The sequence below is a fragment of the Schistocerca serialis genome, chromosome 11 (assembly GCF_023864345.2).
Source record: "Schistocerca serialis cubense isolate TAMUIC-IGC-003099 chromosome 11, iqSchSeri2.2, whole genome shotgun sequence".
Taxonomy (NCBI): domain Eukaryota; kingdom Metazoa; phylum Arthropoda; class Insecta; order Orthoptera; family Acrididae; genus Schistocerca; species Schistocerca serialis.
The window spans coordinates 44,880,466-44,898,588 of NC_064648.1; the positions used below are offsets into that span (position 1 = coordinate 44,880,466).

The following is an 18,123-nucleotide window of genomic DNA, read 5'->3' on the forward strand; positions in this document are numbered from 1 at the left end:
TTCAGATGCTGTACGCCCTGTGTTAAGCCATGTTTTCAATCGAATTTTACATGAAAGTGCAACATCAAGGGAGTTGTAAAAATCAATTATTGGCCTGAAATTGTCACCTCATATTAAGAGGCTACTCAGGCATCAACATTTTTGGCTATTGCAGTTTCCTCATGAACCTTTTCCTAGGTTCATAGATGAATGCATATGGCCATTCCATACCTGGAATAGCAAGTCACAGAGATACAAATACTCAATAATATATTACAGAAAATGTGGCCACAGGACTGTTCATGGATTACCTTCGCTAATAAATGCACATCTTTTACTGAATTAGAGGCTTCGGTGTCTGCTATTGAAGTCTGAGTTTCGCAGACCAGCAGTGATGGGGGTTTAAGTGCCATTATCAGGATGGGGATTGAGATTCCTAGTAATTTAAAAGGGGACCACCCATACGGAAAAAGTGTAGGATGTGTTTCCAGTGTAACAAAGAGTGGCATTTTGTATGGCGATGTCTGGTGACATGGAAGGAGAATCAAACAGCCGACATCACACAGAATGGAAGAGGCACGGTAGTGTTCTACTGCCTAAGGGCTGGATCTGTGCCAAGTCCGAGGTACGGGAACCCCTGCCTTATTTTTGGGTACAACTTAACCAGGAACGAACGTGCACCCTCCTCAACTCTGGTAGTTCAGTTTCTCATTTAGATTATCTGTGGCGTTTGAAGTTCCGCCATACCTGTCAATTGCCTTGTTTGCATCCGTCCTCACAATGTTGAGCTCTCACTGGGCACATGTTGCCTCTGGTTGGCAAAACTGAGTATTGGAAAATTTTCTTGGCCGGTGAAGTGGATAGTAACTAAAAATCTTTCAGTGAACTTAATTTTACAGTGTGTTTTTGTAAGTGGTAGTGGGTTTGTGCTAGTTTGTCAAGGCAGGGTTGTTTATTTTAAATTTAACCCAGCTGAAACATTCACATTGAGCTCCTGTCAGGTTGCCACAGGAATTCATAGTGTGTTACCGCAATGTTTGCCATTTCAGCTCAGTCACCTTCATCCAGTAGAGGTGATGCTGGTACTGGAAGTTTTTGATCGGTTACCGCAGATGTTAACTAACAGATTGGACATCACCGATAAAATCCAGTACAAGATTTGCCTTACAGATGACATTCCAGAGAGGTTTTCTCCATCAAAGATGAAATGTATATGTGCTTTGATTAATAATGTGTTGTTCAATGGGGTCATCAGGCCCTTAACTTCAGCCTATGCTTCTACCATATTCTCAATATCTATGGGCAGCAGTGGGGTGTTTCATCGTGTTGTGGGTTATCGTGCAGTTAATGAGAATGTAGTTTTGGAATCTGTGCCACTTCCCAATCTGCATAATTCTTTTACTTGGTTCAGTCAGGCTCAGTATTTTGCTGTCCTGGATCTCAATCTCGCATATTATCAGATCATGTTAACAGAGGATTTCAAGTATATTACTGCCTGCTGTACAGATTGGAACCTCCACAATTTTAACAGGGTGCCCTTTGGTTTTCCAACGGGAGTTACCATTATGTCTTGCCTTCTAGATTGTGTTTTTGGTGATTTCACATTCAAGTGTGTCTCTAATTACCTAGATGGCATGGTTGTTTACAGTTCTAGTCTGTCTGAAAACCTGCAACATCTTGAGGCAGTTCTGGTTTACCAGAGGGAGGTGGGACTTACTGTGAAGCCATCTAAAATGACACTGGCACATAGGTTTCATCCTTGGGACATCTTAGTTTCACTGATTGGATTGAAATTGACCAGGAGCATACTAGTGATTTGCGAAAATTTCCAGCTCCTAGAAATAAGAAAGCTGTGGCACGGTTCACACACATGACAAATTTTTTCGAAAGTCTGTGCCGAATTTTATTAAATTAGTGGGGTGCCTTAACGATTTAAGAAATTTCATATGGGATGAAAGTCATCCAGGATCTTCTGAAGCCATTAAGGTGGTGTTTAGTAACCCACTTGTATTAGACATACCAAATTTTGAGGTCGTGTTCTTCTTGCAGACAGACACCTAATTCTTCTGGAGTAGAAAGTGGTAGCTGTCCTCCTACAGGAACAGAATGGCAGGGGAGGTGTTGCATGTTGATGCCCTATAGCAATGCTCCTTGGGAACTTTCACCTGCAGAGATGAAATATTCTATGTACGAATGGGAAGCCTTGGCGGTTATGTTGGCCCTTAAGAAATTCAGATTTTATTTTGAACACCAGGAATTTTGTTTAGAGGCTGACAATCAAGCTCTTAGCTAGGTTTTGGCTCATTATTTCCATAATACCCTCTTAGGCATTTATAAAACTGTTGTCAAGATCAGACGACACATCACCTGGTCCTCCCTGTATAAGCAAGCCTGGAGGTTGGTGGGGTCAAGATCACTCAACATGTCACCTGGTCCTCCCTGAATAAGGCTGTCCAGAGGTTGGTGGAGGAGTGAGAGAGCCGTAAGGGAGCTGAGCCCAACTTGAATTCCCTCAAGTGGCTTTTAGAGCCTACCTGTTAGGAATGCCTGATGGATTAACTTTGTATAGATTATATAGGTCCACTTCATCAAGTGTGTGTGTGTGTGTGTGTGTGTGTGTGTGTGTGTGTGTGTGTGTGTGTGTGTGTGTATTAGGCACCTAGTAGTTATCATGGATGACTTTTCTCGTTTTTTTGACACATTCCGAGCAGAGAAATGACATTCCTGACAGCTGGCCAGCATTTGTTATGAATTTTTTCTGTTTCCAGGCCACCGAGGATGCTTGATAGCTTCTGTTTCCCAGCTATTTGTGAGGTTCTGCTTTCACAATGGAATTAAAGATGTGACCACAAATCCTTTTACCAGCATACTTTGCTGACCAGGTGAACTGCAAGTTGAAGGCTGTGCTTATCTTTCACAACAAGGCTCAGACAATGTGGCTCAATTTTATCTCTAACACTGCACAACCCAAGTCCCTGGAGGCTGCTCCAGTATCCCTTATGTTAGCACATCCAGTCAATTTTCCTCTTGTCAACCTGTAGTCAATCAATGATTTGCTTCAAGAACAAGTCACCCTAGCAGTAACACAGCACAACTGGAGCCAGGCTAGACATAATACCAAAATTGCCTGTCACAGGTTATCCATCTGTTACAGTCAGGGGCTAAACGGTTCATTGGAAAGGCTGGGGACACAGTGTTAGTCCGAAACCCTAATATTGCTGAAAAGGGGGAGTTAGGGTTCGATAGCAAGCTAGCTCCTCAGTTGTTGGGACCCTGTTAGATTGTCAGGGTGGTGAGTTCGGCAAACCTCCTGGTTCTGAATTTATGGACAAGTAAAGCCTCACACATGCACATTACTCATATCAAGGAGAGGCATATGTAAAGGGCTCCTTAATGGTGGGGACGGGGGATTTTGGTTTGGTGGAGGAGGCTGAACCACGGTGGGCTCCCTCTTCGAATTTGTGCCCCATGTGCCTGGCAGATGTCACTTCTCACAGCTCAGAGCTCATGGCACCAGTGGGCATTGTGGAGCAACAATGGGTGTAGAAGAACAGCAGTGGATTTCACGGGCAGTCGGTGTCTTGAAGCTGGACTGGAGGGTGAGTCATGCAGGGCTCGTGGGCAGCATGTACTGTTTAGCCGAAGTTTATGTGGCAGTATCATTCTACCATCACAATCATTACAATAAAACAACCTTCTTTCAATAATGGTAACTGCCATAGGCTGATCAGCCCAAGATTATCATCACCCATCTAAAAGCTGGTATGTACACCTCTGGCACAGACAACAGTAGGGAGACATAGTGGCACAGAAGCAATGAGGCCTTCATAGATCACTGGAGGAAGTTGGAACCATATTTATACAATCAGGCCACTTCATTCCCATAAATTCTGGAAGGGGGGATGATCTCTGACATTATGTTAAATCACATCCCAGATCTGTTCAACTAGGTTCAGGGCTGGCGAGTTGGGTTGCCACCACATCAATTGGAACTCACCACTGTGTTCCTGAAACCACTCGATCACACTCATGGCCTTGTGAAATGGTGCATTGTTTTCATGAAAAATGCCACACTCAATGCAAATACTTTCAGAAAAGACTTCCTGACACTTAAACATTTACTCAATGGGAAACGTGATCGTCACAAAGGAGTGGACCTAACATGAACCATGGACCGTGGCACTGGTAGCGAGGCTTGCGTGCCTCAGCAATACAGATAGTCGTTCCGTAGATGCAACCTCAACGGAGGGGTATCTGTTGTGGGGCCAGACAAACATGTGGTCCCTTAAGAGGGGCAGCAGTCTTTTCAGTAGTTGCAGGGGCGACAGTCAGGATGAATGACTGATCTGGTCTTGTAACATTAACCAAAACAGCCTTGCTGTGCTGGTACTGTAAACGGATGAAAGCAAGGGGAAACTATAGCCGTAATTTTTCACGAGGGGATGCAACTTTACTGTCCATTAAATGATGATGGTGTCCTCTTGGGTAAAATATTCCGGAAGTCAAATAGTCCCCCATTCAGATCTCCAGGATGACATCGTTATCAGGAGACAGAAAACTTATGTTCTACAAATTGGAACATGGAATGTCAGACCCTTTAATCAGGCAGGCAGGTTAGAAAATTTAAAAAGGGAAATGGATAGGGTAAAGATAAATATGGTGGGAATTGGTTAAGTTTGATGGCATGAGGAATAAGACTTCTGGTCAGATGAATACAGGATTATAAATACAAAATCATATAGGGGTAATGGAGGAGTAGGTTTAAAAATGAATAAAAAACAGGAGTGCGGGTAAGCTACTATGAACAGCATAGTGAATGCAGTATTGTAGCCAAGATAGACACAAAGCCCACACTTACCACAGTAGTACAAGTTCATATGCCAACTAGGTCCCCAGATGATGAAGAGATTAAAGAAATGTATGATGAGATAAAATAAATTATTGAGATAACGAAGGGAGACAAAAATTTAATAGACATAGGGGATTGGAATTCAATAGTAGGAAAAGGAAGAGAAGGAAAAGGAGGAAGTGAATATGGAATGTGGGTAAGGAATGAAAGAGGAAGCCGTCTGGTAGAATTTTGCACAGAGCACAACTTCATCATACACTATGTGCTGAAAAGCATCGGGCCACCCCCAAAAACTTACTTTTTCATATTTGGTGCATTGTGCCGCCACCTACTCCATATCAGAGACCTCAGTAGCCATTATACATCGTGAGAGAGCAAAATAGGGCGCTCCGCGGAGCTCATTGACTTTGAATGTGGTCAGGTGATAGGGTGTCATTGGTGTCACATGTCTGTATGCGAGCTTTCCACACTCCTGAACATTCCTACGTCCACTGTTTCTGATGAGATAGTGAAGTGGAAGCATGAAGGGACACATGCAGCACAAAAGCATACAGGCCAATCTTGTCTGCTGACTGAAAGATACCGCCGACATTTGGAGAAGGTTGTAATGTGTAATAAGCAGATATCTATCCAGACCTGAAAGAACTGCAAAAAGGTAGGAAAAGTTAGAGGTGGGATCTGGATAAAGTGAAAGGATCAGAGGTTGTAGAGAGTTTCAGAAAGCACTACGGAACCATTGACAAGGACATGGGTAAGAGATACAGCAGAAGATGAAGGGTAGCTTTGAGAGATTACTAGTGAAAGTAGCAGAGGATCAAGTAGGTAAAAAGACGAGGCTAGTAGAAATCCTTGGGTAACAGAGGAGATACTGAATTTAATAGATGAATGGTGAAAATATAAAAATGCAGTAAATGAAGCAGGCTGAAAGGAACACAAACGTCTCAAAAATGAGATCGACAGGAAGTGCAAAATGGCTCAGCAGGGATGGTAACAGGACAAATTTTAGGATGTAGAGGCATATATGACTAGGGGTAAGGCAAACACTGCCTACTGGAATACTGAAGAGACCTATAGAGGGTCTATACAAGGGCGATGCACTTGCGGGCAATATTTTGAAAATGGAAGAGAACGTAGATGAGGATGAAATGGGAGATACGATACTGCGTGAAGAATTTGACAGTACTGAAAGACATAAGTTGCAGCAAGGCCCTGGGAGGAGACAACATCCACTAAAACTACTGACAGCCTTGGGACAGCCAACCTTGGAAAAACTCTGCCATCTGGTCAGAAAAATGTATGAGACAGGCAAAATACCCCCAGACTTCAAGAAGAATATAATAATTGCAATTCCAAAGAAAGCAAATGTTGACAGGCATGAAAATTACCGATCTATCAGTTTAATAAGTCATGGCTGTAGAATACTAACATGAATTTTGTACAGTCGAATGGAAAAACTGGTAGGTGCTGACCTCAGGGAAGATTAGTTTCGATTCCGTAGAAACGTTGGAACACGTGAGGCAATACTGACCCTATGATTTATCTTAGATGATAGATGAAGGAAAGGCAAACCTACATTTCTAGTATTTGTAAACTTAAAGAAAGCTTTCGACAATGTTGACTGGCATACTCTCTTTCAATTCTGAAGGTGGCAGTCGTCAAATGCAGGGAGTGAAAGGCTATTTACAATTTGTACAGAAACCAGATGGCAGTTATAAAAGGGGAGGAGCGAAAGGGAAGCAGTGGTTGGGAAGGGAGTGAGACAGGGTTTTAGCCTATCCCTGGTGTTGCTCAGTCTGCATATTGAGCAAGCAATAAAGGGAACAAATGAAAATTTTTGAGTAGGAATTAAAATCCAGGGAGGAGAAATAAAAACTTTGAGGTTAGCCAGTGACATTGTAATTCTGTCAGAGACAGTAAAGGGCCTGGAAGATCAGTTGAACAGAATGGACAGCACATTCAAAGAGGGATATAAGACGAACATCAACAAAAGCAAAACAAGGATAATGGAATGTAGTCGAATTAAATTGGGTGATGATGACAGAATTACATTATGAAATAAGACAATTAAGGTAATAGATAAGTTTTGCTATTTGGGGAGCAAAATAACTGACGAAGGTTGAAGTAGAGAGAATATAAGATTTAGTCTGGCAGTGCCAAGGACAGCATTTCTGAAGAAGAGAAATTTGTTCACATTGAGTATACATTTAAGTGTCAGGAAGTCTTTTCAGAAAGTATTTGCATTGAGTGTATCCATGTATGGAAGTGAAACATGGACGATAAATAGTTTAGACAAGAAGAGAACAGAAGCTTTCGAAATGTGGTGCTACAGAAGAATGCTGAAGATTAGATGGGTAGATTATGTGACTAATGAGGAGATACTGAATAGAATTGGGGAGAAGAGGAATTTGTGGCACAACTTAACTATAGGGTGGCGTACAAAATGTGTTACCAATTGTTTCTTTTACAATTTACACCACACATTAGATACTCCGCTGGGATCTCTACAGCAGTACCAGCAGAGCTTGGAAAAACAAATGAGTTATGAAATGACATTTAATTCACGATACTGCCACTAGGAGACTAGTAACCAGCAATGGCTGACAATGGAAGACTGACAACACAGCAACGATCGGCAATTGTGTTACTTTTTCATGAAACGAAAAGCCTTGTTGTGACTCAGAGGTGTTTTCGACAACAGTTTAACACACAATGGGTCCCTTGGAAGAAGACCATTCACGGGTTGTACGATACACTTGTACAGGAAGGAACAGTATTGGATCCGAAGCGACCTCGGCCTAAGCCTGTTTGTTCACCAGAGAATATTTAAGCAGTACGAGTTGCTGTACAGAGAAGTCCCGGGAAATTGTGTAGAAAGGCAGCAGTGCAACTGGGAATACCCAGTCGCTCCATTCAATGCATTCTTAAAAGTGGCCTCCACATGTACCCATACAAGATGACCTGTGCACAGAAGCTCACTGAAGAACACAAGCAGCAGAGACTACTGTTTGCTCAGTGGGTGGAGGATAGGGAAGAAACTCTCAACAACGTTTGGTTTTCAGATGAGGCGCATTTTCATTTAGATGGTGTGGTTAACAAACAAAATGTACACTTTTGGGCCACTGAAAACCCACAAGTGCTTCATGAATGACATTATGCTCCGAAGATTACAGCGTGGGAAGCAATTTCCAGTCACGGACTTACTGGACCCTTTTTCTTTGAAGAAACTGAACAGCGAACGTTATTTGAGCATGCTTCGCAATAGATTCATTCCACAGCTTCTTGCAACTGCCTTACCCTTCAACACACAGTGATTCACGCAAGATGGAGCAAGGCCACATACTGCAGACACTGTGTTGGAGTTTTTACACAAGCATTTCGACATGCGGATCATTTCCCTCAGGTTTCCAGGTTGCTTCAATGATGGACAAAATTGGCCCCCCAATAGTCCAGACCTCAATCCATGTGACTCTTTTCTTTGGGGGTACCTAAAGGAAAAAAATTTCCTGAAATGTCCACGTGATTTAATGGAGCTCAGAAGACTTATTCTTTAAGCTTTCAGTGAAATTAGGGAAGACGTGCTGTAGGGTACTCTCTAACTTCAGCGTTCCTTTGAAGAAAGTTAGGAAACAAAATGGTGGGCATATTGAGCATGTACTGAGTTAGAACAAATCTCCATGGACGGCTCTTCACTATAGCATATGTTCCTTTCGGATTGTATTGACAATAAAGTTTATATTCAAAAACAAAATGATAACACGTTTCGTGCGCCACCCTATAGAAGAAGGGACTGGTTGGTAGGACAGGTTCTGAGCCATCAAGGGATCATCGATTTAGTATTGGAGGGAAGGGTGGAGGATGAAAATAAGAGGGAGACCAAGACATGAATACACTAAACAGATTCAGGAGGATGTGGGTTGCAGTAGTTACTCGGGGATGAAGAAGCTTGCACAGGATAGAGTGGCATGGAGAGCTGCATCAATCCAGTCTTGCCACTGAAGAGCACAACAACAACAGAAGGGGTGGATGTGCTTTGCAACCAGTTTACAATACTTCTTTTGTGACACAGTGCCTCACACGAGCTCCACTGGACCCATGGGTGCCTATGTGGTTGTTTCCCAGAGTATAAAGGAGGCCCCTACAGTACAGGAGTCAAGAGGCTGTTCCCCTTGTGGGTGACGGAAATGCACCCTCCCAAAGGCACGATGAAGGTATCAGGATTCATCAGACCATGCAGTGCTCGGCCATTGTGCCAACATCCAGCGTCAATAGTTACATACCTATTTCAGTTGTTGTCGATGTCATGGTGTGGGTCACCAGCGGCACAAACTCATCATTAGAAGTGTTTGGAGCATTGTGCATTCAGACACAATTGTACTCTGCCCAGCATTAATGTCTGATGTTAGTTACACCACAGTTTGTTGCCTGTCTTGTTTTACCAGTCTGCCTAGCCTATGATGTCTACCATCTGTGATGAGGAGTACTGGCCCAACGCCATAATGTCTGGCCATGGTCTCACCTTTGTTTTGCCATGTGTTGAAGACAACTGCCATAGTACTACTTCAACACCCGGCAAGCTGTGCAGCTTTCAAAACGCTCATACCAAGCCTTCAGTCCATCAAAATTTGCTCTTGGTCAAACTCAGATTGTGCGCATTTCCTATTTTACAACAAAACAAGATGCTCACTGATACTCCATGCAACGTGTGTGTGTCTGACTAGAAGACAAGGTGAGATGCTATTGCCTGGATGAGTTTATACTGACAGTAGATCAGTGATCATAATGTTTTGGCTGCTGTGTATATGGATTTAGTATTATGACTTCCAAGTGGATGCTGGGCAATGCCAAGGGAACCATTCTGCAACATTTGAGGCAACTGTAAAATGCATGAATTTATTACGAGGGTGTGCCAGAAAATAATGCCTCCAAAATTTTGATTCTGTTCTTAATATCAGTTCTCACGCATATGACACTGTTGATGTTACCACTTTGCTGACACAGTATGCAGCACCCTCATGATGAACAGTTCTGAACTGCAGTGTGTGTGTGTGTGTGTGTGTGTGTGTGTGTGTGTGTGATTTAACTGTGTCAGCATGTGAGAAAACCCTCAGACAACAGAGCACCAATTCAAATAGTTCATCCACATGTTGAGCACCCTCTCCTTCAGCATGACAATGCCAGACCATACACAACTTTTTTTTTTTTTTTTGCACCTGCAACAGTCTGACGCCTTTGATTCATTATTATTGATCATCCTCCATACTGACCCGGTTTGAATCAATGAATTTTCAACTGTTTGCAAAACTTAAAGAACACTTTCAGGGACTCAACTTTGATAGTGATGAATCAGTGTAAGCGTAGGTGAGGCTGTGGGTCTGCCAACGAAGTCAAGCATTCTACAGTGACGACACCAACAACCTGGTGTCTCACTGGGAGAAAGGTGTTCAGTGCCACGGTGACTATGTTTGAAATAAATATACAAACATGAAGAATAAATATGTTGAATATTAAGTTTGTTTTAATTAAAATGCTTCAATAATTTCCGAATAGAAATTTTGTGTCATTACTTTCCAGCATGTGCTCATGCCCAAAATATACACCAATTAAAAATTAACATTTAATTAATTTGGCAAAGAAGGTGGCTTTCAACTGATACAATGTTAAGGTCATAGGGAAGTTCAGTTCATCGACTAACACAGCACACAGAGTATGAGAAGACTTCTTGTAGGTAAAAAGTTACGTTATGGGCACCATTTGGATGTTTTGGTTAACATTAAGCTGTGCTACTGATCAATTTGTTGCCATATCCTTTACTTGGCTTTCACATTTCTAGACTTTGTCAGCTCACAGCCACACTGCCACTTTTGAACATAGGCTAAGCCTTGAGATGCACTATGAATCAGACTCCCACTACAACCAATGTTACAAGGGGGGAGTGGGTCTAGAACCACATTTTAACCTTGTAGCCTTTGAATAGTTCTCCAGTTTAGGTCCAAAGTCAATGGATCTTCAAACTGCTTTTCATTTACATGATGTGTGCTGTGCATACATATCATCCTGAATGCCAAACCATCATTACATCAGGGTTCAAAGCCAAAGCCTGAACTGTGTTGGGTCTAACCACTCTTTTACTGTATTTAATAAAATTTAGTATATTTATTTTCCTATCATTTCCTCATAGTGATTGTTTAGGATTACTGTTGTGATAATGCTTGTCAAATGAATTGCAAGCTGTTCACATAGTTTGTATAATCTGTAATGAAGTACTCACATATATTCAAATGCAAATGCTGCATTAATGCTATCCCAGTACTTCTGCAGTTGCACTCAAGATGGATGTTGAAACAGATTTTTTCAGCACAGATAGTTCACGAGTAGTTTGCGTGATTGTGTCAGTGCGCTCAATTCTCATTTGCAGGATAAAAATACTAGTGGCACCAAGTGAATTTGTTTGGTGATGATAGGTGAATACCCTACAACCGGTTGCACTACATTAGATTTCAAGTGACATGTATATGTAAGATTATTTACACCAGTAACTGTAACATTGTGACAGTTTCACAAACAATATGAGTAACAATTTGCAGCAAATGCAGAAAGTGGTTATGAACAAACCTGTCAATATTTAATGTGTAGCCCCATGGCTTCATCAAAACTTTGCTGCCAACATACAAATTCATTCTGCTGTGTAACAATTTATGCTTCCATGTGATATTTGTCTGAAATTTAACTTTACTGCTGAGAGTTCTACTTACATATGGTTCACATATTCAAAGTAAACAAAATGTACTTCTCAGATTAGTGACCATGCAAGTGTCACTTCAAAACTATTTATAAATAATTTATTTTACATTATCAGTAAATAAATTACAATTCTCATTCCATACCACAATACACTTCAACAATGCATTAACTGCAGCCATACCATTTATAAATTTAATGGCACTGCTAAGGTTCACTACAGTCATAATTATTCTTAAGTTGCACATTAAGGTTGTCATTCAAACAAGTGTATCAGAGCAGAATATACCCACTTTATGGCAACCAGTTTATCAGTATAATTGGGTTGTGCATTAAAAAAGTTTTCCATGTTTACTAAACATTAAATTGAAACTCTTGCTCAATTCTATGTGAGGTTTAATACAAGGCTTATTTCAATGCACTGTGCAAAATGTCATCAGTTTAGTAAACCGAATTATTCATGTTTCCAGCTGTATGACATCAATTGTATGTATTCACGCATCACACTGCACACAGAAATTAATGAAAGCCTGTTAAGAAATACAAGTAAGCCACTTACTATGAAGTGTAACTCAGTTTCTACTTCATCAGTTTCATCTTTCTTTATCCACTTAGTTGGCTCCTGGTCCATCGCTTCAGTTCTACAGTCTGTAAAGAAAAAGCAATCAGATAAGAAAAGTTTTTGGCCCACTCAGTTTCTGTTTTTACCATGAGGTATAGCTCAAAGGCAGTATTGTCACTCATATATTGCGTGCAGTAAATGGGTGATTACACAGGAAACAGATGCAAAGTGGCTGGGGAAAAGTGTGTTCATTGATATAAACTCATTCATGAGAACAATCATAAAATAACACGCAATGGAAACTGAGCATTTAAATTTGTTACTGCTTATTTGTAACACTGGCTCATGGATACCATCCTGTTGTGACAATTATGGAAGATGTGTAATTTTGTGTGCATGCATTAACTTCAGCATTACAAACAATTACAGCAGTCAATAGATTGCAGCGATATTACTTAATAACATCAAATATTTCATTCTATACTTGGTTCATTGTGTTAATTTCAGTGTGATAGGGGCACGAAGAAAGTCCGGACATACGGATTGTTTATCAGTGAATATGCATTTTCAACGTAGGCATTACCTTGAAACTTACTTCATCTGTATTCATTCACGGATGTATGCTCAATTTACAGGAAGCGTCATCATTTTAGAGTCTTTACCTGCTATTAAAGGAAACCAATACCTGCACTGTAGACTGCACATTGCAATGCGGAAGTTCTCATTCTTGATTACCATCAAGATTAAACATTGGTTACCATTTTCTAACAAAACTGATTTACTGAAACGACTTCATACTAACTGTAAATATGATGAATGATCTATCGAGTTCTGATGACATGTAATGCTTTACGTTAGGCAGATTATAGTTAATCTGTACCTTGTATCTCGCCAGTTCGTAAATGATGTTGCAGTACTCTTATACAGAACTCCATTAAAACCCACACACTACAACAAACTGGTATTTACATATGATTACACGAATACTAACGACACGAATAATCAAAGCACAGTGAAAACTGACAAAATGCAAGAGAATTGCAGCATTTCCTTTCATGCGAACATACTCAAACCATGAAATGATGTAGTAACTTTGGGCACTTTAAAAAATGCTTACGTTAGCCCTAAGATCTGGAGCCGCTTTATGTCTACATCACAACACAGAAAATTATCATCACAATCATTATTACTACTAAGTAAGTCAAAATAACCGTACTAACATGGACAACCTTTGAATTTCACTGTCCGCCTTTTCTCGTTAGCCACGAAGTATTTGAGGACATTACTTCGTAGACAAACTGCTCGTGACAGCACGTCACACACTCAGCCGTTTCTTTTACGAAGATACACGTAGCGATTTTAACGGTCAGGCCAAAAACAAGCACTAACAACTCAGGTATTTAGTTGTTATGAACATAACCTGAAAAATTACAACATTCACACACCGTCACCAAGCACACTATAGGTGATGTGATCACAATTAAATACAGAATAAAATCTCATCCTTATGTACCCATTACAAATTAAAACATAAAAAAGACAGCAGCCTCAAACAGCAGAGTCATCACAAGATATTCGCGAACTAGTACACTCATCAAACTCAACTGTTACTGTGATAGAAATTAAGTACCATGTTAATTTACTTCCGAAACACATTTCTTCACTTATTCTTATTTGCAGTTTATAAACGCTTATAAATTACCTGGAGAATATCACACGCAAATTTCCACAACACCACGAGGTTGCTGCTGACTACACAGTACACGAAGGGTGACAGTATCGCAGAACCAGCAGATGCATTCAAAACCAGCGTGAATCTTGTCGCTCGTGTGGCCAACAGCAGAATTTTACGTCTTTTTCAGTGAGTGTTACGAGATATGAAATGTTTTTTCCGTATTTTCTATAGTATTTACGAGCATTAGTGTGAAATAGACTTGATAAATTGAAGGTTTCAGTTTTTATTTGCGTTTGAATAGGAAAAGCGAAGGACAGCTTCGCGTGTACGCAAACGTTTGTTTACATTCTTAAATTACATTGTTAAATGCGCGGGATCATCAATTAAGTAGTGCACAATGCTCAGTATTTACGTTTATTAGTGTCATTTAGACTCGATACATTGACGATAGCAGTTTTTATACATTTTATTAGGTCATTTTTCGCGTGTACGTGAACCTTTGTTTACATTATAAATACGAGGGTTAAACAGTTTAAGTTAGTGTTGGATGCTTAGTATTCACGCTTATTAGTGTCATTTAGGCTCGTTACATTGAAGGTAGCAGTTTTTATACATTTTATTAGGAAAAGTGATACTGACGGTGAACTCTAACGCCACTTGCATACGTTTGACTAGCGCAACCTGTGAGCGTTAACAGTTAAGTAGACGTAAAATACGTGGTAAATTAGTGTTACACTAAAATGTCTGAGTAAATCAATGTTACAATAAAACTTCTGAACCATTCTTACATACGGTTTAGTTAGCAGAAAGCTAATACTCTCCTCGCCGTCTGCTTATTTTCCTTAGCTTGTTGTGGGCATTAGTGATCGTGTACTGTGAGCCTATGGGTTCCTATAAAGTAGAACTCGTATTTGTGATTTTCATTCTGAACTCTTATTGTTAGCTAAAGGTTTTGTTTTGTACCTGCATCTGTCAGTGTACAATACTCAGTATTTACGTTTATTTGTGTCATTTCGACTCGATACATTGAATGTAGCCGTTTTTATAGTTTTATTAGGTCATTTTCGCGTGTACGTAAACGTTTGTTTACACTTTAAATGCGAGGGATAACCAGTAGATGTAGTTTACCGCTGGTTACTGTTCAACATTCATAAATAACATTCACTATATAGCCCCTAGCAGTATACTGTAGGTCACTGTTTTTTCCTGTAGTATCCACTTGATAGCCCTAGCAGCAAAATAAGCACCAGATCTAGCTTCTATCATAAATTTTTATTGTTTTTCATTGTTGAGTGTCCTTCCTGCCACCTAGTGTGTAGTTGTTAACCTTGTGTGGCAGTAGGTTTCCTTAAGTTTCTAATAGTAAATCACATATTAGCTAGATGGATAGGGACTGTGTCTGTTGTGTGCGGATGCAGGAGGAGTTAGCCACAGTCCAAATGCAGCTGGAAGCTTTGTTGGCCACAGTCAACTGGCTCCAGAGTGCCACCTTGAGGTGCAGTGGGGATGGGGTACCTGGGGCAGCCTTTTCTGTACTAGATGTGCGGGCAGGGGGGCGGGGGAGAGGTGTCACAGCTCTCTGTCTCTGATCCGACCTACACTAGTAACATAAAACTGTTTATTTGCTGCCATTAATCATCAATGAGGAAAGAAGTCAACAAACCTAACTCAAAAACTTCATAAAAAGACTGAAAGCATTGCAAAAACACACACATGGAAAAATATCCTAAATGTAAAACCAAAATGAACTCCCAACACTGAAAAGATAGTCAACAAAAATGTAATAAAGGAGAAATTTTTAAAAAGAAAATCTGAAACTAAATATAATGTGTCATTTCTTATTAATGTGCTCTATTTATATGTATACAGTCAATTGAATAAAGTTGAAAAAAGGTTCAAGTCATGGCTGTGATACAAATTTTAATTAATTTCTTCAGCTTCTACAATTATTAAAGATAAAGCTGAGACTCATACACCTCAAGGAAACTTTAAAACCAGCAGTTCATGAAATGAAAGAAAATGATCTGTTTTATGCCCAATTGTGCAATAAAATCTTCAAAGAAATGTAAATCCAAGTGTATGAAATATCTTTATTGATTTATGAATATTTCAATACCATAAACAGAGGATCATTTATAATTTTTGTCTGTCTGATGCAGTGTATGCGGTACTTTCACTCCTGTGCACTTCACACGTGTAAAAGAGACATCAAGGGACTCCAAACCTCCTGTTTGTGTATTAGTCAGTACAGTATCTTCTCTGAAAAATAACGTGAAGAATGACAGAGAGCTTGGATCATTCCATGGCTGATTGATGTGTCCTCAGGACAAGTCTTCAAATGCGTGATTAAGTGGACTAAAATGATTTTTTTTTGTCAAATTTGTCACCACCCTTTCTTCCTCGGACAGACTATCAATTACATCTTGTAGACACAAGACTACATGTTACACTTGTTGAGGTACATGACTTCAAGACTGTCATGGTCAGAATCTGTGGAGGAGTTACCACTTGTATCAACATCGAATAATTCATCCCCACTGTCATGCTTCATATCTTCATAATTTCTTCCTCAATAGAAGGGAACAACAACATATTCAATAGAAGGGCTGAAGATAAAAACATTTGGATCAACAGAGGCGTCCGATCCCACCCGTCGGCTTTGATCCGTGACGTACGGATGTTGTGGTGTGTGACGTCATGACGGTGCGGAGTTTTGTTTATGAGTGTGTTGTGTTTGTAACTGTCGTCTTGTTGCAGTTGGAGGTGTCCTCAAGTGGTGTGTGCATGGTCCGCGTATTATGTGGTGTATTGGGTTCATTTGGTTATCACTGCTTGAAGTGTGCATTTATCGGTCATGACTGTTATAGAAGAACAGAAATTGGTTTCAGTGAGTTAAGAATTAAGTTTGTGTTGTGTTTATGTTGTTGTGGTGTCATTTGCTGTTTGTTGAGTGGTAAGTCATTTAATTTAATTTGTGGCTTCTTTTGTTTGGTATGGATATGTCTTCTAAGTTTAATAGGGTTAAGGTTGAGGGAGGGGGGCTGGTTTGTTTTGGATGTGTTTTTGTTTGTTTGTTTGGCAGAGGTGGGGGGATTGGGGTTGCTGACCTAGTATGTAGCGCTGGAACTTTTTTGTGGTAAGTAGCCATTTTTTTGGATCTATTGTTTGCATGTTATGATGATTGGTGGGGTATTTGTGTGTTGTTGGGTCAGTGTTATTTACTGCATGTGTTGGTGGTTGGTGTTTCGTTATCAGCACGTGTGGTTGATTTATGTATCTTAGGGGTAGTACTTTATTTCAATTTTTTTGGTATTGTCAGTTGTATTTGAGTTATATAGGTCAAGGGAAGTGTCCGATTCCAATGACTCGTCGTAGCTACGTGTTTTGGTATTGTGAGCTGCTGTTGACCTATAGAGGTCAAGTGAAGTGTCCGATTCCCATTTTTGATGGTATGTGTAGTCGCAGTGTTGCAATTTTTCTAGATGTCAATTTTTCTTTTGTGGTATCGGTAATTGTGGTTGAGCTATGTAGATGAAGGGAAGTGACAGATTCCTGTGAATATTGTGAATGTAGTGGAATTGGGGAAATTTTGATTGGTTTTATGTTGTCTCGTGTGTGTGTGTGTGTGTGTGTGTGTGTGTGTGTGTGTGTGTGTTTAGTTTGTCCCCACCCAAAAACCCCCAATTTCCCGCACAGTAAGATGAAGTAAAATTGAATGCAGTGAAATAATATTGTAGTAGACACAGTACTACTACTACTACTACCAACTTAGTAGCCAGAACTGTGAGAAACTGCTAAAAAATAGGTTCAAAGCTCTATTATGCACTTAAATTCATGAACAGTACACAGCTGCCTGTGAAGTTGCACATTTATACTTGTCATTAGTGGTCAGGGGGCAGCAGGATGGCTTAAGTTAACTCATCAATAGTGCTCAAGGAAAACCCACAAGCTGTGCTTAAACTCATCAAAAGTACCTGGTGACCGGCAGAACATGAAGACAGTACTCAACAACAACAGTTAAAGGACTAAGGACAGATAAGACAGCGGTTGGCCAAGAAATTTATTTGGAGGGTAGGCCCTGAAATTGTCATTTTGTATATAGCTCAGTTGGTCAGTTTCATACTGCATCATGCCCAAAAACAAGTGTGTCCATTCATAGTAGTGAATCATATTAAAAAAAAACTGTGTTATTAAAAACCAAGTTAAGGAAAAAGTGTAGTGTCCTACGATTTCGAACCGAGCATCACAAGAAGTGAACCAAGTATGGCTTATCCCTGGACAATAAGAATAACAATAAAGATGATGATGATGATGATGTAG

The 18,123-nt window shown here is 40.2% G+C and overlaps 1 protein-coding gene and 1 long non-coding RNA gene across 2 annotated transcripts in view; one reads left to right on the plus strand and one right to left on the minus strand.

The window, feature by feature from the left end:
- Positions 1-13,923, minus strand: part of LOC126427227 (uncharacterized) — a 100,341-nt gene extending 86,418 nt beyond the window's left edge. The window contains exons 1-2 of the mRNA XM_050089466.1: positions 13,831-13,923; positions 12,126-12,214 (exon numbers count right to left, since the gene is read on the minus strand). Coding sequence (XP_049945423.1) covers positions 12,126-12,197 — 72 coding nt within the window. The 5' untranslated portion in view covers positions 12,198-12,214; positions 13,831-13,923. The remainder of the gene's footprint in view (positions 1-12,125; positions 12,215-13,830) is intronic.
- Positions 13,909-18,123, plus strand: part of LOC126427229 (uncharacterized) — a 107,396-nt gene continuing 103,181 nt past the window's right edge. The window contains exon 1 of the long non-coding RNA XR_007576600.1: positions 13,909-13,989. This is a non-coding gene — a long non-coding RNA (uncharacterized LOC126427229). The remainder of the gene's footprint in view (positions 13,990-18,123) is intronic.